Raw genomic sequence first — 27,102 nt, forward strand, 5'->3', positions numbered from 1 at the left:
GAACAAGGGGCAGGAAGTGCCTCAAGGACCTGCTTTCTGAAGCACTCTGAAGGCTCACAAACATGCAAACATGGACTCATTAGTGGTACAGGCTGTGGTGCCCAGTCCATCAGATGCTCCACACCAGCTCTATCTGGCCCAGGGGGCTCTGCAGGGACAGAGCAAGGCAGCTTAACACCCAGGGCCACCATGACAGACAGGATAGTGACTACTTCTGCATCTCTCCTTCCTCCCATGAGGTGGCTCCTGGGTCTGGAAATTCAGCAATGGGGAAAGTGGTGGGAGGTGCAGCAATTACGGTTGCCACTGCTCCCCTGCTGCCAAGTTTCAAAACCCATGGAAAACCCCATGGGCCAGATGGCACAGCTCTGCAGGCTGGATCCAGCCTACGTGCTGTAGGTTGACCACCACTGGTACACATGCATGTTATTAACCCTCCCCATGTCCTTCACTGCCTTGTTTCTGTCACAGCTACTGCATGTAACACTCGCAGGCTCTTTGTAGTAAAATACTTCCATCCTTGAGACTGATGTAAATCAAAGCATCTTTCAGAGGGTTGAAGTGCAAATACTGAGCCATAAAAATCTTGATAGTGTCCTGATTTCTTGGAGTTACATTATTCCCTATTTATGAAACTATGTTGTGGTTTAAAAATGGTACTCCAGCATTTTACACATTCCAATATGTACACAAGGAAATAGTTAATAAAAGCATTACTATACACTTTTGTGAAGACATAAGTATGCTAAGCAATCTTTTCTTCACAAGGATAAACTTACATATGGGTTTTGCTTCAGTCTCCAAATGCATCAACATATGCTGAACGCGACTAAAGGGAAAGTAGCTTATAAATTTTGAAGATGTACGTTGTGGCTGTATTTTCCTTTTAAAATACTAAACTAAAATCGGTATCAGACAGCCTGATTGCAAGAAAGCACTCTAAGATATCACTGTAAAAAAATCTATAATCCATCATAAATTTAAAAAGTACAGCAACCTGTACTAAAAATAAGCCTGTTTCTGACTGGAGGAAGTAGAGAACAAGTACATTCTAGCTATTCAGAAAGCAAATCTTGACTAGTTATAGCCAATGTATGTTGTCAAGTCACTCATATGCATATTTTAGTGTGAATCATTCAAATAATTTAAAATGTAATCGAGAAATATGGCTATAAAATAATCTGCTGTGGAAAAGACTATTACCATTACAGTGCAAAATACTAGTTAGTCACAACCTTTTGGGCACTGTCATTTCTGTGCTACTATATATTAAAAATGACAATTGTGTATCATATGTACTGATCTAATCTGGATTTAAGATAGAAGATTGGAAGGAGGATTTTCTGTATCGAGTTAATTCAATTACTTTTGTACAAAATAAAAAGAATAAAAATAAATGAATATCTTATTTTAAGTTTCAGATATGTTTCTCCAGTATATGGAGACACCACACACACTAGAGAACCTCTTAATTTTAAAACACAATCATACGTTTGGTTAACCCAGGAAGAGCTGATTAAAACTAAAAGCCCTTCATAATTCAAATTTCAATATTTAATCCCTATATATTAGTTAGCTTCTCTCTCTGCCAGTAAGTGTCCAGAGTTTTGGCTTAATACTCCTGCTCCACTTGTAATATTTAGTTTCACAGAAAGTCAATGGTTATAAATTTCAAATGCATGTCAAAATGATCGTTTAAAATCATGGTTAGTTTGACAAAATATATCTTTTTATGAAATAAGTTTTTTTTTTGCACACTTGGCACAAAATTAATACACACAGATACCTAAAGAGAAAAAGAAGGGCTTTACAGAACACCATTAAGTGCTGTATTTACTAAAGGTTCCTTCTAGGACAGTTTGGCAAGATCCACCAACTTACATGTTGGCATCTGTAACCTTCATGATATTGCTGCTAATAACAGCCCCAAAACAACATGGTCATCACTAACAAGAAGGGACAGCTGTAGAAACAATGGGTGCCTATACACTTACATTGAGGCTGCTCCAATGAGCTGAAATTACAACGCAGTAATTACCACACTCCAGCATCACATGCATCAATGTCCCTGTGCTGAAAAATGGTGGCTGGGGCACTTTAACTAAAGCTTGTTCAATGAGCTTTAGTTAAAGCACCTCCGCCACCTTTTTCAGCGCGGAGATGCTGATACACGTGATGCTCTGGGCGCTTTAATTAGAGTGGCTCCCCCACCCCGCTCCCCAGAGCATGTGTATAAACACCCAAAATGAATAAGAAAGGTCTGCTAGTTTTCTTCTCAGGACAAAACAGTTTAAAATTCTCTCAGTCACATGCAGACATTATGAGAGCACTTCTCTCACTGAATTGTGTACTTCGCATACTTTAATGCTGTTTTTATTTTTCAGGTGTTTAGGATGAGGCTATATGTATATAGCGCTAACAACTTACGACTTTTATTGGAATAGTTTAATAAACATGAAAATGCCTCACCATCTTTTGAAGCTGTTATTGGGTATACCTGGGTAGGCTGCAGTAACTTTTTTCTTAGTTAATGGTTTACGAGATTTTTCTTTTATGAGAAATGCAAATTTCTTAATATAGCATTTCCCTTTTGCAATTACTACATGAGAAATACTGCAGCATTAAATAAATAGTGTACTTAAAAGTTAACACATCAACACATTTAAAATAATTATCATTAGTAAGGACAGGGTTGGGATTTGGAACAAGTGGAACAAGCCATTCTCTAAGGCTTGATAATATCAGGAAGATAAGTCCTGGTTCTCAGAGGTCAGCACTGCTACTTTTCCTTTTTTTTTTTTTTTTTAAAAACAGTTACCCAAATTTTGAAAGGTCATCTCCTGTTTAGTGGTTGGCAACAAGATTTTCTATTCCCACTAGCTTGCTACTGTTGGGTGTGCCTAGTTTTACTGTAACATGAAGGCAACTCTTCCTAGAACTAAGAATGATGCTGCTATTTGCACACAGGATAGATACTGTAAGGAAGTGCAGCTAATGCCATCTGTTGAGAAGCTGCACAGGCTCTTCTATGACATACTAGCTTCCCCTGGTTGGAGACAGATCCCAAGTTCATGCCAAAGCCTGGATTTCTCAGCTAGCAATGTAACACTGACATAATGCCAATAGACCAGTTTTCTGTTAATATTTTCATTCATATACTGTTATATTGTTAGATAATTGATTCACAGCATTTAAAACTCACAGTATAAAATTTATGAATTACAAGAAGCTATTCTAGTGAGAAAGAGCTGTCTGATTTCACACAATATTGGCCTTATATGATAATGCAAGCATTACTCTATCAGTACTTTATTAGAGCATATGAAAGTTTTATTGCTCAACTTCATGTGAGTCTTGCCTTGATTACAACAGCCACAAAGTTTAGGGAGAAAATAAATAGAATTATGATACCCTCAATTAACTTTCTACAGGCAATCTGTTGACGAATAAAATTACAAAACAATCATGTACGCCCCTCTTCAGAAGGTGCAAGTCAGACTCTTCTCATCTTCTAAACTTAGTTGACCTTCAGCTTCAAAGATTTCAGGTTTCAATCGAACAGTCTAAAACCAATGAACAATCATGATTCCATACCACAGTGACTGTTATAAACAAGAATCTCTAAAGCACTGCCATTCAAAAGTTTTTTTTTTACACTGAACAGGGAGTAGGTAGATGCCCTGCTGAAGACTGCATTGTAAGAAGATCGAAAATTCAGTCTCTTTTTTTACCAATATTTGGTTGTTAATGTATCTTGATGCTTTGGCGGCTCTACATAAACTGCATCTGTAAGGAAGGAATTAGATTTTAATGAAAACTGGTTATTACATAGTCTACTACTACTATATAGTCTTTCTTTCACTAGGATAGGTGAACCAATTACTGTGCCTACAAATGAGATGCCCAACTTAAATCACCTATTATTATTTGGGCTGGGGTGAGGGAGGTTTTTCAAAAAGCTTTGCACCATCATATACAAAAAGCTACAAGATTCAAACAACAATGCAGGAAAAAAAAAAATGTGATTATTCCCCAACCCCAGTATAACATTTGTATTCAGTCTAGTTTTCTATTCCAGCAGTGGGCCCAACCCACCAGAAAACATCTGTTCATTGCCTGCTAACCTATGTAAAGCTGAACCACTCCAGGAATGACTGGGTGACTCTTCCCCCCGCCCCTTCCATTTTTTTTTTGTGCCAAATCTGCCTGACCTGCATTTCTTAACTGCTCTCCATTTGTCTATCCTTCTCCCTTTATTTTTCGCAGGCTGCAGTCTATCAAAAGCCACCATCCTTACAGAGTAAGCCCATTACATTTTCCAGTGTGGGAATAGATGACAATGACCCAAATGAGATCCAAGTGATGACACCCTGGGCCAAAAGGAAGGTGCAGTTTTACTTAGTGCCACATTCTTTTAAGGCAGGGGTGACAAATCCATACTACAGGACCCCTTGCAGGCCAGATCCAGCCCAGGGCAAAAGGAACGGGGAGAGGAAGGTTCCAGTTCTGAGCCAGAGCTGCTGCTGCATGCCCCATGTTGGAGCTAGAGCTCAGTCTCCAACTCTAGCCCAGGTTATGCTGCAGCACCAGAGGCTGGGGAAGTAGGGCTGTGTCAGTGGCACCAGGTGAAGCAGCCATAGAGCAACTGGAGCTGTGTCATCTCTCATTCATGTCTGCCAGGTCCACAGGGGCCCTGGATTCTGTAGCAGGCCATGCCCCTCACTTCTGGTGGCCCACAGGTAGTCCAGGGCGCCAGATAAAGCAGCTCTGTGGGCAGTATGTTTGACACCTCCGTTTTAGTGGATTCTTTTCAACTCCAGAGTTAAAGAGCATGGCAGTCCCCCCCACCCCAACAAGTCTGTTAGAGCTTACAGGACCATGAAATAACTAAAACTAGACCTTTTTCCTATTCACAAACTGGATAATCAATACAAGCTAGGACATTTTACTGGAGCACACGAGGAATGTAAAATTCCTAAAGATACTTGTTAAACTACAATTCATTTACTTGCTCTTACTGTAACCAGAATTTTCCTTTAATGTTTAAAGCTCACATTAAAAAAAAAAAAAAAGTCACCTGAGTTCCAGAAACAGGTGCAAAGGGATTTGTTGCCCTTAGGCCTGGCTGTGTATAAATCATTGGCTGGGGTGCCATCAGAGGAGCCGGTGCAATCTGAGTCGGTACCTACAAAATAGAGTGATTAAACAACAGCCCAAAAGAGCACATTACAACCATAAAGTGAACCCATGAACTGAAACTTTGTATACTGAATCCAAAAACAAGCAACACACACAAACATGGAGCTCCTTTATTCTGTCTTAGGGTGAACAAATGTGGGACAAGTCAAGTATATTAAAGGTGTGATATTTGACAATGTATATAATTAGTGTTAGAAGAAATTAAATTAATCAAACAAGCTGCTTACCATCCCATACACAGGCACTTGAGGTGTGGTAACTGGATAAGTCATTGGAGCAGGTACCTTTAACAGCAAAAATAGAAAGAAAAAATACTAGTTACCTAAAAAACCAACAGCTGTACTGGTAACACATCTTTATTTTACAGAGTACATTGTATTTTGTGTCGTACTTAGTATAGGTTACATGTTGATGAGAAAGTAACTTACATATCCAGGATAATGTACTCCATTCTGGCATGGCAAAAAGGAGTAAGGACAGAAAATTATTTAAGAGTTATTGAAACCAGACAACCCAGGAACAGGTACCAAAATGAACTACATCTCATCTTGTTGTGACCACTGAATTTAGTGTTCAGTGTTGAACTAGAACTGTTAGTGTAATATAATATGCTGTAACTGCAAAAGCACAATTGAAATACAAACAATAAAAAGTTACATTAATCAGGCAATTTGTATAGAAAAGGAGGAACACTTTATCTAAGGGAGGTGGGTGGTCAGGCTAACAACAGAAATGCTGATTAGGTTTTTGCTAAAACAAGCTGCATATGAGTGCTTCTGCTAGCTTTTCAAACATTTGGGGTACAAGACTTTGAAGCTCCACTTCAAGCATCCATGCAAACAACAGCGTGTAGGGCATGCTATATAAAAGTGTATTCAGGTACACAAAGCCTGCTGGTTTTGTTTAACTTTATACACATGCACACACCCATCACATAGTTATGGCCAAGTATTAGGTACAAGGAGAGAGAAAAAAGCTAGCAATCATTCAACAAAAACAGGGAACCCTTGAGCAAGACTGATTCTTTGCCTATTGACACCTTCCATAGAAGGTTAGGTACTGAGTAGCAAAGGGAAAAAAAAGAAAGTCAGCAGTGGGAGCAGCCACTTATAAATTCATTTCTACGTGACATAAAAGCCAATGTGAGGAGCGCGCATCAAGGAGAAGCAGTCATGGTTGCATAAGAGAAAGATACAACTGATGTGGTACTTGAAAGAAAGCATGACCTGGCTACAACATATGCAAACGCTGGCTCTATACCACACAATGCAAATTGAGGACTGTGACAAATTATACATATAAAAAGGCAAGACAGTCAGAGAAGGATTAAGCATTTATTAAATTAAGAATCAAGCCTACATTTTAAAACAGTCACGCCTTTGAAGAGACACTGAGAAAGAGGCTGATAATGGATAATATCAGAATACACACAATGGTAACTTGAAGGCACGTGTGTACTGTGCAGGATTTCCTGCCTGTATTTTTTAGGGGGGTTGGGCAGGTGAAGGGTGGGGTGGGAAAGAGGGCAGCAAAGGTAGGATTTATTAGCTCACACTAGCAACACAGACAAATAACTCTGAAAGGAAGATCAAACTTTAAATGGTGTGCCTATACTGCCACAGACCTGTGCTAAGCACCACCACAGTGAGGCAAGCAACACCCACTCCACACACCGCCTCCTTAAACAAACAGGACGGAAATGTATCAGTAAACACTCCTGAGAGACTAAGCTTTTTAGCATGTGCCCAACACATCCTCAAGGCCTCGCATCACATTCATTTCAATAGGTAGCAAACATGAAGAGCTTTCACTGGGGTGGTTTATACCAGGGCCTTCTTGTGATGGAAACACGCCTCAAGTCAGACATTTGCAATAAGTTGTGGAAGACTTTTATCAGCATTCCAGGCCTATTTTCTTCAAAGCTGTCATTTCAGGAGACACCATTAGTACATTTGTAAGCAAGAGACAGGAAGATAGTCTGAGTTCTTAAAGGTTCAGGCCAAGAATAAGTAACCTAGAACATCTCTGGCTCCTGACTCTACAAAAATTAGAAACTACACAATTTGAAGAGCTACACGTTATCATTATCCATTTATTTTTAGTTGGTGATATTGTGGATGCAGGCCAGAAATTGCTACTGAATGACCCACACTAAGCAGAAATTGAAATATTCTTTAATATCACTTAGGACTTTTTATTTATTCAGTTTCAGTGTAACTTTTGTCTCAACTATTTATGTGATTTACCTTATAGCCAATCAGGATGCCTGTCCTTGTTTTGGGCAATATATAAAAGTAGACAAAAGCACGGTCTGTGTATTACATTATTATTTAATAACTTAGCAGAAATCCATATATACACTCCCCCCCACCTGCAAACACAAGACGTACAACCCTCTTCTAAGGGTTAAATCCCACCATATCCTGCACAGAAAAGTAAGATTTTCAAGAGTGCTTAAGCAGTTCAAGAACCTTGCAAACACTAAGTGATAGAAGTGCCTAAATATTTTTGTGTATATATATATTTTTCTATCTAGCATCAGTATTTCAAGATGCTCAATAACTGGTACTTTAAAATGTACTAAAGTGTTTGAAGAACACACACACACACACACACACACACACACACACAAATCTATCCTTTCTTCAGCTTCTTTTGATGTACTCTTGAGGGATCCGTTGCAATTCTACACCAAGGATATAAAAGCACTAGGGTACTTATCCAGCAGACAAGTTATTCAACCGGGGAAGCAAAGAACAAGATAAGACTCATCTTCATTTAGTTTGTCTTGAAAACAAAGGAGGAATGGGTATAATGCTCTGCATGTTTCTTACTTCTATGACTGGTTTGACAAAATTCCAGTTCATAGCTGACTCGGGGATCTTCAATACATTCAAGTGTAGCAAAACCCTGTTTTTCTTTTTTTTTTTTCCCCCTTCCTTTTAAAATGCATTCCCTCCCCTTCCCCAATCATTTCTGACTTTTTCTTTCCCTCTCTATTCCCTATAAATAAGTATAAGTGAGATAAGACATAGGATAAGCTTCAGCATTTCATTTTGGTAATAAGTTATATTTGTTTTGTTTTCTTCTCCTTCTTTATATTGTATAATTATTATGTTTATATTGATTTTTTACTGTTCTATATTACTGTTTTACTGGTACTATATGATTTAGGCCTACACATGTAAGTTAGCATAAGTCATGTCAAGTTTCCATTTTGTTTGTCAAGTCTCCATCCTGTCCCCAGGCCCAGCTGTGTAACCCATGACTCACACCTACCTTTCCTATGTAACTTGGTTCCTGAATGAATGGGGATGAATGAGGGTGCTTGAGAGACAATGGCAGTAGGTCTAAAAATAGCTCCCTCTGAATGACTGAACCATCAACACCAATACCTGGACCGATGACCCAGCCCTCGGAACCACCCTCCACATTCAAGAAACAAAAGATGAGGCAACCCACCATTGTACCGGGCTGCACATGCTCAGTAAGAACACCTGGAGCCCTCTGAAACAGGACTGACATTGCCTGGACAGGCCCTCTCCATAGGAGATCAGAGGTAGTCTGCCCCATAAAAAGGGGTAGTGAAGACTGACTCCTTTGGACACCCTCTTCATCTGGACCAGCACCATGTTACACCACCTATCCACCCAGAGGCCCTGCCAGCGACCCCTCTCTGGACAACACCTACTGGACAAGGACCCCTTTCCAGCCTGGCTAGGTAGCTATCACCCCCCAGCCCCTCTTCAACCAAGGACTTGGCCTCTGCTTCTCTTCCCTACCTCAACTCCAACCCTTCCACCGAGTCTCCTTCTTCTGCTGTGTGCACATGTGCGAGTGTGTGAGACAGAACCAGTAATTTCATGGGGCCGTGTAGTGTGTTGTCTGTTTAATAAATCTGTTATTTGGACCCCCAAGTTGGGTTTTGCATTACTATGGTTCAGCCCTGCTCTAATCTCTGCTCCTTGCCCCTCTGTCTCATTTCTCCTTCTCCTGCTTCTGGCTCACTGCAACCTCCAACACCTGTCCTGAGCTCCTCTCTACCTCCAAACCCCTTGTTTCTTTGCCACAGGCTGCTTCTTTTTTTTCTCCCCTCCCATGCACCAGTGATCTCAAGTAACCCTGGGGCCACTTGATTTTAAGTAAACCCAAGCCTCAGCTCCTCAGTCAGCTTCTCTCTAGTCTACCAGTTCTAATCCTGGTTCTGGCAACTTTCACTCCCTACGCTTTAACTCTCTCTCTCTCTCACCTTAACCTTCCCCCAAGTATCCCAAACACACACACATACACCATATCATCCAAGTTAGGAACTTACCTATGTGTATGTGGGTTGTATGCGTGTGAACTGGTGAGTGTGTGCGCATATTATATATATATATCCTTGTGTGCATGATATATGAATTAGTGATCTGTGTACGTATACTGAATGTGCGGGTACTGACAATTGATTTTTGTCTAATTTTTAGTGTGCATGTGCTTAAATTGGTCATAGGTATGCATGTGCCTAGGCTGGTTTGGATGTGTATGTGCCTAATCAATTTGTGTTTGTATATGTGTCACACCCTCCTGTCTAACAGCGCAATATTGAGATCCTGAGAGTTGGCCTGACCCCACAGGGCAACAAAGTTATCTCAGCAGCACAATCAGTAGGCAGACTTGGATACCTCACAGTATTACGTTCCTTACCCCCTGCAGAGATGAGGCTTACCACAAAGCGACTGGGGTATACAGCACCACATCAAAACAGGTGCACTGAGGTGCTCCTGCTGATTATTGTGGCTTTTATTTTAGGAGTGTTGCTTCTCTGATCAACTGCATAGGACTGCTGACATGTTTCAACAAAGACAGGAATTCCAGTGGGCTGTGAACTACATGATTATGAATTACCCAGATTCTATTTTACCAAAATGTGCAAAACATTTTTAGTATTTAGCTGAATAATTGTAGTCCAAGATGGCTTAACTTTTCATTAATAAAAAACCCATTAAGATGATTTAATAAGAAAGCTGTCAAGAAATACAGATGGGAAACTACATGAATGCAGAGTACAAGGAGAGATAAAGCAAGGAAAGGGAAAGGGAGAGAGCAAGCTGGGAAAGGTAACTGTGTGCTTTAAGATGTACTCCTTGGCTTCTGAAAGAAAATGGACTAGTTCCTTTTTGGAAAGCTGTCTCAATATGGGGAGTGAGGGAGAGAAGCAGGGAGAATTTGCGTTCAACAAGGAACTGGAAACACAGTATATTATAACTCATTTAAATGGGCAAGTTTTGCAATGGAAGGCCAGGCAGACGACACTTAAATGATATAACCAATATCTGCACAAGTAGGAGAGCTTTCCAGGCCCCACAGGGCTTGATGGACCTTCCAGTTATTAATGTAAAGTAACCAATGCACTAGATCTTTGTGCAAGAATAAAGAGGTGGCACCTGCATGAGGCCAAATCCTTTTGCCAACAGTCTTAAAATCGAAGAACTGCTGTGACATTTCAGAAAAGTTTTTTTCACCCTCCACCTCATTTTGTTCATTTTAACTCAAAATTCATGGGACACTGAGTGCACTTGATAGTGCGGTGCATAATTCTGAAGTCAGAAATGACATAAAAACTTCCAACTCCACACCCCCAGAAAACTTACTATATGTGGAACAGGAGGAACAGGGGCAGGATTCCATGTGGTTGATGTGCTTGTTTTTGCCTGCCAGTTTGTTCCACCAGTAAGTTTTTTCTCCGTAGGCTGAGTCCACTGCATGTCTGACCTAGAAAAAATAGCAGCAGAACTTCTACACAGAGCTATTTTTTACTGAACAAAGCACAAGTGCTTTGACAAGTTAAGATTATTTCCAAGCAGTAAGCAAATAAAATTTGGAGAAATAAAAATGCAATAGGTACATATAATAATTCAAGTGAGCACCAAATATTTACTCAGAAGCTTTTGTTACACAAGTCTTATTCATTTCCGTTGGTAATTTATTCCAACTATCTAGTTATTTATTTAAATTATCACTTGTATCTGTATGCTGGGAATTTTCCAATTTTCTTAGAAGCAAGATGAAAAGTAAAGTCTATGTACTGAAATGAAGCTTAATTATTCCTTGGACAGTTTTACACAAATTGATTTGTAAGTCTTATTTCAAAACTGGCTTACTTCAAATGACATGCTAACTGATCTTGCAAGTTAGGTCATTCAAATTTCCATATCGAGTGTGTGTCAGTTTAATAAGGGCTGTTATAGAACCAGTAGATGAATTCTCTCTCAACTATTGAAGGTTTTTTATTCATAAAATATTTATTAGGAAAGACAAGAACTCTCTTGATCTATCTATACTTTATTCATCTGACCCATCTAGAATCTGTCTGTACCATTAACTAACAATATTATCCAGTTATGATTCAATTCTGTTGCCAGCAACATTCCCTAACCAATGCAAATGATTTTCAGAACAAACAAATCTTTGTTAGTAAAACCTTGCTTTGATTCTGTTTGACAGTCTATAGAGCATGGTTTCACAATTAAAGTTCTAAGAGGAAGAAATGCACTAGCTGCACTCAGTTTTTTTAAAAGGAATTTCAGTAATAAAAAGTAATAAAATTGCACTTACTTTTTAGCTGGGGTTCCTCCAAAGCCAAGATCTGCAATTAAAAGCAAAAAACCCAAACCAAAAATTAATAACCTAAACATGCCCTTCTGTAATAAATATGGGAAAAATAAAAAGTTGCATACTTACTTCCCACAAGGTTAGCAAGCGAAGAATCAAGGTCATTTGCTAAAATTTTTCCACTCTGACTGACTAGCACTGGTCTTTGACTTTGTGTTGGTACAGTTGGTTGCAATACATCATCTAGAAAATTAAAAAAACTGCAGGAAGAACAAAGAAACAATGTTATCAAAACAAACACATTACAGTTGAGCCAGAAGATACAGACGTAAAACCTGTTAGTCAAAAGGGTCTTCTCACATGACATGAATAGTTTAAATATTATGCTCATAATTTCAATTTACCAAATAGGTTTTCAAGGCTTAAGACAAAATTAGGTTAATCTCTTATTTTTCTGGAATACTGGGTTTTGAGTATAACAGAAGAGTATGTCTGAATGTCACTTCATGGGTTACAGGGAGGAGTTTTAGATGAGTTTTGCATTAACTTTTTTTCAGATTTTGTTTGTTTAAGCACCTTCTAATTTTCAATGAAAAATACCTGACAAAATTGTGTTATAAAATAATCAAAATGCTTTCATAACAATGTGTTTTTATATAAATAATAAAAACCCCTCTTCAAATGGCAAGACCAAATCAAACCACTACTGATGAGCAGAAACCACATTAAAATATTTGCACACGGACTATTACGTTTACACATCTTACTAAATCTTCTCCCTCCATGATCCCAATAGATCATGCTTCAAACACTGCCACAAACCACTTTTACTCAACATTGCAAATGAATTAAATATTGAGAACAGTTTACCAGTTCTTAACTAGTAGATAGGCTTACCAATTAGGAGATATCCAGTGGGCCACATTGGAAAGTTATATAAAAAAAAAGGAAAAGAGAAGACATTACACAGTGTATAAGATTTAAAATTAATTAAACAGCCTATTTTTTAAAGTAAAACTCAAATCATCTAGCTACTTTTAAACTGATTACATATAAATTATCAGTCCTATACTCAATTACATTCAAATGGATTATATTTAACTAAATTTAGTATCTTAATTCTGATTAGTGCTTATGAAAATGCCAGTTACTCTTACACTATTCTAACATAACACTTGCTCACTTGATTTGCAGAACACAAGTTAAAAAATTTTGAGTTGTTTTTTACCACTTGTAGCCCTGTACTCAGGTACTGTAGACTTTCCCCCAAACACAGCATCAAAATCCACATTAATTGCTGAAGAGGTGGCACTCTGAAGAGGAAATCCTAGGACATAAATTAAAGTGATCAGAAGCATACCTAAGTAATAAAGCCATCCTTATAGCCCAATTGCAAAGAAACAAAAAGTTAAAAATCAAATTACCATCAACAGTCAAAGGATGATATACAGAAGTGTATGTAGGCTTATGACCACTAAAATCATCTTCATGCAAAAGGGAAAAAGAAAGAGAGGAAAAATTAGATGCAATTAAGGAAGAGATAAGCCCTGAAATTTGAAACCAAATGTTGTTACCACAGACATTAAGACATAAAAATGTGGATTCAAGCATCTTATCATATACGAAACAAGTAATTTGAAAACTTCAATACTAACCAACAGTCTCAGAGTTTCAAATTTTGAGACTGTTGCAAAGACTAGCATACGCACACGTATTTTCATATTTGATTTCTACACTCGATTTGATCAAATAGACTGGATTCTTTCAGCTTTAAACAAATTCTCAAAGGCAAACATTTTTTGTCTTACTATATCTAAAATTACAGTGTAATTTTTACTGGTTGAACACTTTCTTTAGATTGCTACAATTACACCTGAAAGAATCAGAACCCTATACTTTTACACAACCCAGTTTTATCATCACCATCATCTTGGATTGGAAAGAAATTAGAGGGTATTTTACCACTAAACAGTTCCACTGTTTGTTTGGAGGTAAACGTGGAATTGATGAAAGGGGTGGTAGATTTTACAGCTTCTTCAACTGGCTTCATGTCAAAGATGTCCAGAGAGGGTGGAGAACCAACACAACCATTTGAGGATGAGAAAGGACCTTTCAGATACAGCAGTATGAAATAGGAAAAGAAAAAGACTCTAGAGTAAAAATATCATAGAGAAACATAGTGACTGTACATGTCCCAGTATGAAAGTTCCCAAAACTGCAGTCAAGCTTATTCAGAATCAATATGTAAATGCAGGTTATCCACTTAGCAAGATGGCCATTTAACTTTAGTTTCAGAAAACCCACCTGAAAAAACTCATACCAGTGACCATTACTGGGGGAGAAACTATTCCAAATGTTAAGAAAGGGGACATTTACTTACCTGTGAACAGAACTGTTAGATATATTACTTATAGGAACACATTCCCAAAGCTCCAACTGAGGCAAAACAGCACTCAGTCAATAATGACTCCCCAGGGTAGCAAACCACTAATTGTAGCGGTGGTTACACTGACTTATTTAAATGCCTTCAAAAGCTGTACATTACTTAACATAAACATTCCTTGTAGAAAGGGTTCTTCCCCCGGAAAATTTAACGACAAATGTGCCTGTTCAAGGCAAGTCGCAGAAGTTAAAGGAAGGTAAGCATGCAAAAGGGATGACTATTTTGGTCTCGTGTCTTCCCAGTTAAGTCTTCTTACCTTTATAATAAAACTTATTTTATATTTCTTTCTGGGGAAACGCAAAAATCTAAAACTTGGAGAATTTTTTTTTGGTGGGAAGGAGGGCAGGGGCATTGTGTGTTTAACATGATTCTCAACTCAGTCTATTACAACTGACTGATGTGGCATTTTTCCACTTTTTAATGCATTTAATTTAGGTTAGGAAAACAAGTTACACATAAACCAGTTTACGTGATTGGAAACTGGTTTAAGCCTGTAATGGAATATAAAGTCAGTGGACATAAACTGCTTTCAAAATGACCAAAACCAGTTTAAGATAAAAGTGGTTGGATGTAGTATCAGAGTTAACTGATTTAGGTCAAAATAGTTTATGAAACTTCTGTCCCAGACCCCTTCCTGGTTCAAGTTAGGCTTGTGTAGGAGCAAAGGGGAGCCCCCACCTTGGGGAGCCTCCCTCCAGCCCAGCTCAGGATCCCCCAGCCCCAGGCAGCCCCAGGGAGCTGAGGGGAATTCTTCCCTTCTCCAAGGGCAGAGCTGCTTGCTTCAGCCCCTGCAAGTCTCAAGCAGCTTCAGGTGCGAAGGGAAGTCCTCCACAGCCAGTTTTGCCTTAGATGCTGCAAGCCTGGGCTATGCTTAGTGTGAGCTCTGCTTCCTGGGCTATCCCTGAGACTCCAGCAGCTAAGGTAAGGGGGCTGGGGAGCAGAAGAGCTCCCCTCAGCTCCCTGGGACTGCCCCAGGCTAGGGGACCCTGGGCTGGGGTGGGGGGAATCCCCCACAGCAGGGGCTCCCTCGAGCCCCCATGCTAGGCTGCACGGGCAGGCACCCAGCTCAAAGGACTTCTCCCTCCCTTCTGGGGAAGCCACTGGGGAAGCATGCAGCAGCTGGGAAGGAAAAAAAAGGGGGCAACTCCCCTCAGCTCTCCAGAGCTCTCCCAAGGTGGGCCAGCACCCAGACAGCAGGCTCCTGAACCCCTGTAGGGTTCCCCCTGCTAGCAGGCTGGGAGATGTGCTGTAGCACCCCCTGCGTACTGGCTTTGGTCAGAGCAGGCCTCCCCCTGCCTTTCCCAATTCAAAACTGAATGTCAGTTCAGTTGGTTATCAGTTCAACCTATGCAGCTTAGATGAAGCTGCCTAGACTGAATCAATTCTGTCTTGGGCTTTTTGAGTGTCTGTACTAAGCCTTACTGTCAAAGTGATCTGCTTTTCATTTTACCAAGGTAAGAAATACTTGGATTTCATACAAATTAAGGATTACCTGAAGAATCAGGTATATACATGTTCTGGTTCGAGTAGGACAAAGATAATGGATGAATTCCTAGAATGTAGAAATATCATCTCTTCTCTTAAATCATAATAGAAACTTACCTCCCCACGCATTACTTGCTGATGTCGCTATAGCTGGAGTACTCTGTACAGTTGGAACAAAGGCAGGCTGAAGATCAAAGAGATCTGTAGAGAGGTTGGGCATGCTGAAAATATTAAGAGAAAAAGTTGAATTGTACAAGTTTAGAAAGAATTTAACATTACAATTTAACCAAGAATAGTTTTTTTTTACTTTAAGAAAAGACAAAAGTGAATTCCAAACACGTACCCTTCCCTACAAATCCTAGAAATGCTGTAAATCTAAACAAACATCCAAGTACATTAAAAGTGATTCTTAAAATATACAATATATTGTTGACAGCATTCAAGATTCAATTTAGTTTTTCTAGACTGTCCAGAGCAAAAACCATACATTATCTTTCAGAAAAGTAAACTTGATACATTGAAGACCAAGAATAGTACAACACAGGACTTGTTGTAAAAAAACAAAACAAAAATAAAAAACCTCAAAGGATTTCTGTTAAGTATCATCCGTTATTAAGGAGATACCAGTGTCAGTCAGAAAATTAGTTTAAATAATGAAAAGTATATTCTCTAATATGCTAGGCTACTAATTTAGCAGCAGCAGTGGTAAGCAATGCAGTGTTTTAAAACTGCTCATCAACGAAACTGTCCCTCACCTATTGGTTGTAGGTGCTGGTGCTGCAAAGAGGTCAACAGCTGAAGTGGTATTAACACTTTTCCCCGACAAGGTGCTTGGAGATGCTGATGTAGGAGTGGAATTTGACACCACTGAAATCTCTCTCAATCGCTGTTCCTGGAAGATTAAATGTTAAATTTAACTTAGTATTAAATTAAGTACACATTCTTAGCAAAAAGGGCTCAATTTAATTTTTTTTTCCTTTTGCAATGTCCTGAAAATAACACAGATAGATAAATTGAGCCATGGACATTTTTCATGTAAAACAGAAGAGCCTTAACATTAATGTTTACTGACAGCAAAGGTGCATGAAATTAACAACAGGATTAATTCTGAAACTGGCCACTAGGACGTTATGTTTCTGGTGTGATAAAGCATTAATCATACCAGAAACAGCAATAGGCCACACATTCACAGAATTTATGGTGCCATTAAAAAAAAAAAAAAAAAAAATCACACACCAGACACAAAGCTATTACTCAAAAACATGTAATATCTGTGTGCCTGGTTTGTATACCATAACTGGAATGTGTAGCATGGCATCACTCACATGCTGGAACCAGGCTGAGGGCTGCCCTGATTCCAACGCTGACAATTAGCTGGCTTTCAGCATCAGGATGTGCTTGCCAGAAGTCACACATTAAAGAACCTTGCCCTGCAGCTCCAGAAAGGCTCATTAAGGTGCTGAGTCCCAGCCAGCCTCAGCACACGGGTGGCTCCAGAGTCAGGGACCACAGCCCACCCTGCCTGATCCCAAGGATCAGACAGGACAGCCTGGGTCTGAACAGGGACGGGGTTGTCTCTTGGCAACACCCAACACTCACTCTGAGTGTCAGGGTCTGCAGGAAGCAGCTATAGGGTTGGGGAACAAAGTTGCCCCTGTGCAACTGGTGGGATGAGGCTAGGGGCAGCTTCGGCCCTCTACCAATTGTCACAGAATGTGAGATAGGCAGCTGGGGATGGGAAACAGTTCTTCCATCCCCAGATGAAAGAAGCACCAGAGGGAGAACAAAAGGCAGGTGGCACAGAGGCTGCTGCTGAAGGGTTCTTTCTGCACAAGTCTCCACTTCTGAGCCATTTCAAATCCGTATTTGTAATATAAGCCTTCAAAATAAACAGCTAAGTCCGCGGCACTCTATGGCTCTTGTATACCAAGGACTGTATTTGCTTTTGGCCATTTTAAGCCATCAGGGTCAACGTTCTGTACAGGGCAATGGAACAGCTGCCCCAAGACACAAGTGGCCTAAGAGCTATTAGGGGGCTGGTAACATGCCCCCCACAACCACTGCTTTCTCTGCCACAGTGATGGGGTGGGATAAACTAAAACAAACTTTAAAATTTCCATTTCTACCATCTAACTATTATTTTTTTGGGGGGGAGGCGGGGAGGCGGAAATCTTATAATTTGAAGGTGATCTTGGATTCAAGTAAATACAGCATATTACTGTTCAAGTGAACACATTATGCTTAAAGGCACCATACTTGGCAAAATATGTAAGCCCACTAAACCTACGCAAAAGCTCCCACTGACATCAAATGCAGAGCCAGAATTCTGCCTTTCATATTTAAGGGATACGTTTTATAATACTAAGCCATAAAAAAAATACCTTAAGTGCTTGCAGTCTAGCTTGTTCCTCCTCCAGTGCTTGCTGTTTCTCTCTCTCGTCCATTCGGCTAAACGACATTCCTGTGCTGGCAAGTGTGGAAACAGCACTGGACAGGGTACTTGCTCTAAAATGAAAAGTTACAGCAAGACACTTGATTAAGAAAAGTCTTTTGCATTCAAAAAAGGTGTGAAAAGTGCTTCTACACAACAGATATGCTACCTGTCACTTGCACCACTACCTCACCCTTGGATGAGAAAATACAGCAGCTGCTCTGAACTAGCATCACCAGACATTTTGTGAGGGGAGGACAAATGCAGACTGAATGCTTCCAGCTAAGTGGAAATGAGAATATGGATGATGAAATAATCATGCCAGATGCAGGCAATTGTAAATGCATAATCTGACAAGCCAGGAAAATACCATAGGCATGATTAAAACAGCTGATCACTTTGCTATTGCAGTTTGATATTAAAAAATATGTAATTTAACAAGGAGTTTGGTGACATACTGAAGACATGCAACTGTCAACAGATGAGGAGCAATTAATGCACAATCAACTGATATTCCCTTATTAACAGGGAAAAACAGTTAGTTAGCTTTTATAATGTTTCACTCTTACTGAAAAAGAACACAAATACAGTCTCTTAAAAGGAAGTGGAAAAAAAACAAGCAGATTAGTTCAAATAACATCTTCCCATTCCCTGCCCAGATTTATGGTCCATTTGCTGCTTACCTGCTGGCAGCTGAAACTTCTTTTGTTTTCTTCCCTTCCAAAGAAGCCAAATGTTGCTCCAATGCTTCAAGCAAACTGCTGGGTGCCTAAAGTCAAAATTCTCATAAAACATCTGCTTGATGACAATGCATTACCATCCTTTTGTACAGAGACTAATTTTTCCCATTAACCAACTAAAAAAAACTTACGCATTTACTTTTGAAAGGTTGTGTTCAACTTGAATTTTGTTTACAAGATTCACTTTGTGATGACACCCCCTGTAAATCAATGCATACAACATGGTTCTCCACAATGTTTTATTGGGGGCAGAAAAAAACAAAACCAAAGTCTCTCAGCCTGAGAAGAGCAGCAGAAGTTACTGAAATGCTTAGCACAGCAATGCCATCGCCAAAAAATAATTAGCACCCCTAAGCATTGTGGGTGTGCTTACATGAAGTGTTACTTTTTTTTAATTTTCATTTTTTACCTACAGCAGGACTCTTACAACTCAAAACCCACAGGGTAAGCAAATCTGTATCAGTACAACACAAAACTAGCTTTAAGAAAGAGAAATTTGATCTACAGCTAGTTTACCACCTATCACAGAATACTGTCACACATTTATCACTGATCAAATTATCTAATTGATTTGGTTAATCTAAAGGATCTGGTTTATTTCCAATCTTCAATAGGCCTCTCCAATATTTTTAGATACTGGATTAGATGAACCTCGAGGTCCTTTCTAACTTTGATTTAGCTGCAGTATACTGGAGATACCCTCCTCTTTTCTCTGACCAGTAACTAAACATCACCTTGAAAACAAAAAATCATTTAAAGATTTAAAGGTGGATGATGTCATTTTGATTAAGACCATCCTTAACACCGCCCTTTTTTAAGTGTACTCTCAGGATTGTGCTATCCCTAGCAAAAAGCTAAATATTGTTTTGATATATTAGACACTTTTTAAAGCCTAGAAGAGTTGAACAGACATCAGTAAATGGAAACCGTAATCTCACTGTAAAGTGCTAAAGACCGAGTGAATGAGACATCTGAACTACTGAGCAACAATTGAACAGAAGCAAGCATAAAATAAACCATGCCAGAACCCAGCACTGACTCAGGGCCAGATCTAAAAAGTAATTAGGCACTTTGGGAGTTCAGTGCCTAAGTACTGGGCACTAAAAGCCTGACCCAAAACACAGTAAGATGCACAGACAGCTACTGACTAGAGGACCTGCCAATAAAAAGGTACATTTTTGAAAGTTAAAATCAACTGAACCTCCCTTCAGTATCCATGCTAAAAGACCATCAAACATGCCAATATTATTTGAGATGGTCCTGTTCGTAGCCTAGGTGGAGCACAGCCATTTCCAACTCCTCCTTCAAAAAAGAAACTTGCCTGTAAGAAGAGTTGCCTGTTTGGTTTGAAGGAGAACTCAGTATCCATCTTTGTGACATGACATTCCTAGTCCCTTATCAATGTAGCCATGGTGTCATTAACTGACAGGATTAAGTCACATATAAGAAAAAAATAAAACTTCTTCCCACAAATAAAACACCAGATCCCAGAAACAAGAACACCACGATTGATTCCAAATGCCTAACTTGGTCTTGAGACCTAATAATTTCCGGGCACTTCAGCACCTTCCAAGAAAGTATACAGCAATATTTTGCTGGGGACACTATATAAATCCAGATGCTTGTTTTTTAAAGCAGAGGGAAGAATTTCCACTACTGCTCCATTTAGACCAGGCAGAGTGCTAACCCAGGTATTTCCAGGATAGACAGCGAAAGAAATATCATGCTACCATAAAAGGTGCTGCAGACCTCACCAGGACTACCGTGTACAACTCTAGTTGCTCACAGTGAAGAAAAGATTAACTCAAAGAGAGAAAGGCGACTAGAACCGCTGTCTGGGAAAAGACTGCAGATTGTTCAGCGTAGCGCAACAAAGGCTGGGAAGGAATAACGATTACCATCAACTGATTTAAATAGAACAAACATAAGGGGGAGATGACAGTCTTGTAAGCTAAACAAAGCTGGTATAAGAACAAATGGATATCAACTTGCCAAAAATAAGTTTTGGCTGGAAAGCTTAGAAGGACATTTTTAACTATCGGAGGAATTACATTTTGGAACAACCTTGCTTCTAAGTTTTTATGATGATGCTCAAACAATTTATGCAGTAGTTTCTTGCATTAGCAGGGGCCTGGACAGAATGATTCCAGGAGGTTCTTTCCACTGCTATGTTCCATTTCAAGAAATCCAAGTTTCTAAAATGGTTTTAATATCCTCTCAATCACAGAAAGCAGGTTCTGGCCATACTAACTGTGAAAGTTTTAACGTTAGTTTTATCAAGGGAGTAAGCTTGAACAGAAACATAGTTCATCCTGGCTCAAACTCTTTTGAAAAGAGGACTTGCCGAAGAGCTGCTGAGGTTAACCAATTCATTCTGACAAGTGAGACCATAACAAGGTCAAGGTCATCTCTCTTCACATAGTTTAACTGGCTTATCTAATATAGATTACAAGGTAGCGTTAGCCAGGCTACTTTATTTGTGTTATAAAGTGTTAATCAAGTACCCGTTTGTTCATTGTTACCAGGGCACATGTAACAGAATCAAACCAAAATAGCAGCAGCTGGTTCATCACTGGAATAACTAAGGGTTCATGTGGCCAACCGGCTTCAGAAGCAGAAGAGGCATTGGCAACCTATGTGTGGCACCTGATCAATCACGTAGGCAGCACAGCAGCACTTAGGACAGGAAACAGAAGGTAGAGTAGGAGATTAGGTAGGGAGCACAAAGCAGGGAGCCCAAATATAACAAAGTGCCCCTTCAGAAGCCTTGACAAAACCTAGAGAATGCATCTCTTAGAGCAAGAAACAAGAAGAATATGGTCAAACATCAAAACAAAACAGTGTTTTTGATACTCTGGGTCATCTTTAAAAATGGGGAAAAAAAAGAGGTTCAGTAGGATGTAAAGAGGTTACAGGCCAAATATTCAGCTCAGCCTAACCAGGTCTCAACCATTACTGAAGCATAGTATTAAACAGAAGTCCTTGATTTGGGTGCACTATTAGATTTAAGTGACTTATATTTGGTTGACAAAAATTCAGATAATACACAAAAATACTGCATACAAAAATATACAGGAGGGAGTGAGAAATTATAATTAGTATTTAAATTAGTTACATACAAGAAGACTTTAAAAAAGCTTCCAAGTTACTTTGTTAATTGAGCAAGTGATAGCAAGCAAAACTAAAAAAACCAGAAAGTGCAAGGTAGCACACATGGCGAAGTATAAGTTACTCAGACTTTTAATAATAACCTTATCAAAGATGTGGGCACTGCTGACAACAGGCAACTGAAAATATAGATAAACAAGCCCAACACACATATTAGGATGAACACTAGCAGATTTTCTATATGTAATAGATTGTATTACATAGATCATTTGCCTTCTGTAGTGAGACCAGAATGAGGACATATGAAGTCCTCAAGAAAGGCAATGAATGTTAGTAACACTGACAAGACTGGAGAAATTTCACAGAAGAGAACACTAAAGATTAATACCAGGTTGGTTGGTAAAAGAAATTAACACAAGATAAGATGGAGAAAGTATAGCTTATAAAATAATGAATGACAGTCTGATGTTCTAGTTCCACTTTCCATAATAGAAAAGGTGCTGAACAACATCAATTGGCAAGAATTTTAAAGACAACAAGAAATACATTTGTACACAATCAAGTTACAAAACTCATTGTTGTGGGATACCGTGCATTCTGACAGTGAAAGATTAGACATCAAGGTTTAGCAGACTTTGTGGTTTAGATTGTAACTGTTCTAACTAGGCCAGCAGCAACAGGCCCTATAAACCATTCTGGAGTGCAGCAGCACTTCAACCCAATCTGCTTTCCCATTCTAGCAGCTCTGTGTAAAGCTGTTATGACCAGCTTATTAGCTGGGATTCACCTTCCCATCAGGCTGTTTCTGTTAGCTTTCTGGCTGCCACTCATTGGAGAGACAAATATTACTCTATTCTGGTACGGAAATTTAACATTACAATAAACTAATTATGCATACAAGTTTCCATCTCTTCAAGCAATTTTCCAGGCTGTTTCTATTGCAGTTCAAACCACCCCTCAAATACCTCTTAGAAACCTAACTAATTCTAAAATTTACCCCTGCCGCTGAATTTTCAAGCACATCCATTATTTTGGAACGTGTTTTCAGGGCATGCCTTGCACCAGCCATGTGTCAGCATTATCACTGCACTATGGAAAAGGTATGGCAACTGAGTAGAATAGAGTCCCCTCTCCCAAAGAAATGACACATTATGGCCATCTATTTATGTAGCACACTAAATCCTTTGTGAAAAAAACAAACCCAAACATTTTAATAAAAATCTTCCTATAAATACTGAATAGTAATTACTGATAGTATACAGAACTCTTATCCTAATTGCAAAAGTGTTTAAATATTGTGTACATATAACAGTCCATGGGAAAAGTGAATATGTGTATTTCCATATATAAATATATGGAAGAGAATGCATTCTCGGGATGAATATGACAACACACATCAACCATTAAAAACAAAGGGACAAAAGAACTGGATTAAATTAATATGACATGTACACTGACCTGAGTAAGATCTGGAATGTCACCCTGATCAATTCCAACTTGCTGGGTTCACAAAAAAGGAAATAAAAAAAATGTACATTACTACATGCAGTGGCAATGAAAAGAAAAAACTGTGAGGTCTGAATGTTACATAGAAACTAGGATATCAGAAAGGGACATGAATAACTTTCTGAACTGGTACAAGTGTAAATGGATAGTCCAACAAAAGTTCTGAGCCAGAACTTTAGTATGCACAAACAAACTCAAACAGTATTTTTACTTGAAGTGTTTTTCATGCAAAAAAAAAAAAAAAAATCGATTGAAAGCATTGCAAGAAGTATCCACGCTGCTTTTTAGAATTTGTCTGCTCAAAACAGAGCATAGTAAAGGAGCGTTTTGCAAGCATTTTACAAACGCATGCAGCCAACTTGCTGCCACCTACTTCTAATTAAATGTACTAGTACTTCAGACAGGAAGTTTAACTATACTGTTAGTATTTGTGCAACATGCCTTAAAATATCGTTTCTATAATGAAAGGAATTTAAGCAACCCTTACATGTAATAGTCTATAAAAGATGACTTTGTTTAGCAAGTCAAACAAACATTAAAATTATGTTTGGTATAAATACTACTGTACCAGTACAGATAGCTTAGTGACACTGTTTTGATGCACACAAATTTACTTACCTCTGCTACTTTGAGGAATTCTGACAATTTGGTCATTCTGGCTAAGAACTTTTTGTAAATATCCAAACCTTCTTTGCACTGGTTCTTTTTCATATCAAAATACTTTTCTAAAGACAGAAATAAAAGAGTCATTTGTAAAGAAGACACAAAAACCCTAAGATTTCCACACTAATATTAGAGGAGATTGGAAAAAGAACATTGATAGAACTAGTTTGAGACAAATTAAAATGAGTGTATGTTTCCAGTTAGGAAGACCTTGGTGCACAATTGCTATAGCCTGGATACAAAGGTACCAGCAGTTTTACAGTACTTCAGCTGAACATCATTTCATAACGAAGAACACTTGCAAGAATTCAGTTGATCCACAAGATAAAATTAACATAGAAGCTGACTTTATGCCTGAATATTACGTTTCCTAAAGCACTTGGTTAAAAGTGCACAAGTATACCCTTGCATACAAAAAGTTGTTAGCAGAATCTAGAAACAAGCTGGCAGAGGGTAGATTTAGGTTAGATATCAGGAGGCGCTACTTCACAGTCACGGCGGCTAGGGTCTGGAACCAGCTTCCAAGAGAAGTGGTCCAGGCTCCTACCCTGGGGGTGTTTAAGAGGAGGTTAGATGCACATCTTGTTGGGGTCATTTGACCCCAGTATTCTTTCCTGCCATGGCAGGGGGTCGGACTAGATGATCTGCTCAGGTCCCTTCCGACCCTACAAACTATGAAACTATTTGAAGTAAAAATGAGAGCCTTGATTATTAAACTGATTTGTAACACATGTAATAGAGAATCTCTGCCACTGCTTTTTGGACAAGTTTATACCTACAATTTGTACCCTACGGGCACATCCAAATGGCCCTGCACATACCTCTTGCCATGTCTCAAAGCAGTTTGAGGTGTGACAAGAGGCATGCTGGGAACAAAAAAAATGCTCCTTGCGCTGCATATTTGCAATGTGGGCTCAAAATTTGATACTTGGATTTCCAGGTATCAAAAAAAAGCAACACAAACCTGCACTAAAAAAAAAAAAAAAAAAAAAAGATGGAGCAGGGCACAGCCCAGGACTGTGCCCTGAGGCAACCGGAGGCTGGGGTCCTTCAAAGTGACACTTTGGTAGCCAGGCAGAGCATACCTATGGCTGCCCCTTGCCCCGGTGCTGAAGCGTGCTGCCTCCATGTGCAGGGCTGCCTGGCACCCAGTGCTGCCTGTGCCACGCTGGCGTGGCGCTGTGCACCTTCAGGAAGCTCAGACTATCACCCAGAGCCAGGTGCCACTCGCAGGGACCACGTCATACTGGGTTGGATTCTGCGTGCATGGAACCGGCCCAGATGAAGCTCATGCATGGAGGATCTGGCCTGGAACAACATGCTTTCCCATGCGTGATGCTAGGCCCCGGGGTGACAGTCTGAGTGGCCCAGAGATGCCTGAAGGTGCACAGCGCCACACCAAGGCAGGCCTGTGTGATGTGGTACAGGCAGTGCTGCACTGCCCCGCACTGGAGGGCTCCCGAGCACCCCAATGGCCACTGCTGCTGCAGGGAGCACTTGGAAGCTGTGGGACTCTATTTTCACAGTAGTGTAAGCTACCTTGTGCTGGGTCCACACACAGCTAGTTAGCGCCAAGTAGCTAATCTGATATTAATTAACACCCTAGCTTACTTTGTACTATAGCCACAGGTCCTATTCTGGCTCAAATATACACATGTCTTCACTCCCAAAAAATAAGCATCTTGCCTTAGGATTGCAAGCCTATTCACCCCAAGGGAAATGCATATTTTTCCTTTTCTCTCAAAGGACAGACTTATGTGCTTCAGTCATATTAGGATCCAGCTCAATCCAACTTGCTTGGAGGGGACATGTTCTCTGGGGATTCGGAGCTCTCAGAAGAGAGTTGACCAAGTGTGCCTAACTCACAGATAGCAACACTGATTTTAGTACAAATGAGAAAGGGAAGAAAGGCATATCACACTTTCTGCCTCATAGTCCAGTGGTTAGGTCCTTTGACAAGACTTGGATTTAAGCCCCCGGGGAGGTTTGAACTGGTGCTGGCCCCAGCCTTTAGCTCCCCTTGGCTGCAGATACGGGAGGAGCTGGGCAGGGTTTTTTTTGCCCAAAGTGGCACAACTTGCCCCATACCAAAGTGCATGTCCAGGCATGTGTGCCAAGACAAAAATCTCCAGGACAAATTTGTGCCCCTCCTATCTGAGCTGCTGCAAGCACATGTGCCTGCAAGTGTGGACGCGCCCATTAGGTGTTTAGTTTTACTCTCCTTAATTAGATACTTATAGATTCTAAGACTGGCAGAATCAGAAAATTAGAATCCATAGATTCAAGTGGCAGAAATTCAACTCAAACACTACTTTCCCTTACAATTACTCTTGCGGAGACAACCCATTTGTGAACCATACTGGCTTATTAACCATGTTCAAGGGCTTGGCAGGATTTGAATGAAGGTGGGCAAAGGAAAGCGGAAGAACAGTTGATAAAAGGTGAATAGTGAAGCTAAAAAGGCATAAATTCAACATCATGCCTGGCATTTGCTACATGTTCCCTAATAAATAATTCTTTTAAGGCAAGGTTTTAGGCCATGGGCAGACAAAGTCTGGCCCACGGACTGGATCAGGCTGGCAGTGGACTCCTTTTCCAATAGCCCCTGCCCGTGTCACTACAGCCAATTTTCATGGAGACGCCAGGAGCAGTGGGACTGTGACAGCGCAGGGCTAGGGTTTCCATGGAGACCGGCCCCAGCTGCACTGGCAGGGTGTGCAGCTGGGAGGGGAGCTGCTCCAAGGCCGGGATCTTGCAGTGATAACAGCAAAGTCTGGACCTGGGGCAGAGCTGCAATCCGCTGCCCACACGCCCTGGGCAGGGGCATGCAGGCAGCGCTCTGCCCTAGCTCCAGACCACGCTGTCACCACTGGAAGATCCCAGGTCCGGCGTCAGAGCAGCTCCGCACTCAGCCATGTGTCCTGCCAGCGCTG

At 40.0% G+C, this 27,102-nt stretch overlaps 1 protein-coding gene across 2 annotated transcripts in view; it reads right to left on the reverse strand.

Moving 5' to 3' along the window:
* Positions 1 to 2,790: 2,790 nt before the first annotated feature.
* Positions 2,791 to 27,102, reverse strand: part of LOC109313727 (phosphatidylinositol-binding clathrin assembly protein-like) — a 44,317-nt gene continuing 20,005 nt past the window's right edge. The window contains exons 7-21 of one of the 2 annotated variants that reach the window (XM_019540442.1): positions 24,125 to 24,231; positions 23,459 to 23,500; positions 18,836 to 18,921; positions 18,103 to 18,226; positions 16,477 to 16,613; positions 15,839 to 15,942; positions 13,756 to 13,902; positions 13,218 to 13,277; positions 13,022 to 13,120; positions 11,923 to 12,036; positions 11,797 to 11,827; positions 10,833 to 10,953; positions 5,427 to 5,483; positions 5,078 to 5,185; positions 2,791 to 3,786 (exon numbers count right to left, since the gene is read on the reverse strand). In XM_019540442.1, coding sequence (XP_019395987.1) covers positions 3,772 to 3,786; positions 5,078 to 5,185; positions 5,427 to 5,483; positions 10,833 to 10,953; positions 11,797 to 11,827; positions 11,923 to 12,036; positions 13,022 to 13,120; positions 13,218 to 13,277; positions 13,756 to 13,902; positions 15,839 to 15,942; positions 16,477 to 16,613; positions 18,103 to 18,226; positions 18,836 to 18,921; positions 23,459 to 23,500; positions 24,125 to 24,231 — 1,352 coding nt within the window. In that variant the 3' untranslated portion in view covers positions 2,791 to 3,771. The remainder of the gene's footprint in view (positions 3,787 to 5,077; positions 5,186 to 5,426; positions 5,484 to 10,832; positions 10,954 to 11,796; positions 11,828 to 11,922; positions 12,037 to 13,021; positions 13,121 to 13,217; positions 13,278 to 13,755; positions 13,903 to 15,838; positions 15,943 to 16,476; positions 16,614 to 18,102; positions 18,227 to 18,835; positions 18,922 to 23,458; positions 23,501 to 24,124; positions 24,232 to 27,102) is intronic. The other variant, XM_019540443.1, reaches the window with a different exon arrangement.

Source organism: Crocodylus porosus, unplaced genomic scaffold (assembly GCF_001723895.1).
Source record: "Crocodylus porosus isolate Cpor-Errol unplaced genomic scaffold, CroPor_comp1, whole genome shotgun sequence".
NCBI classification, from domain to species: Eukaryota; Metazoa; Chordata; order Crocodylia; family Crocodylidae; genus Crocodylus; species Crocodylus porosus.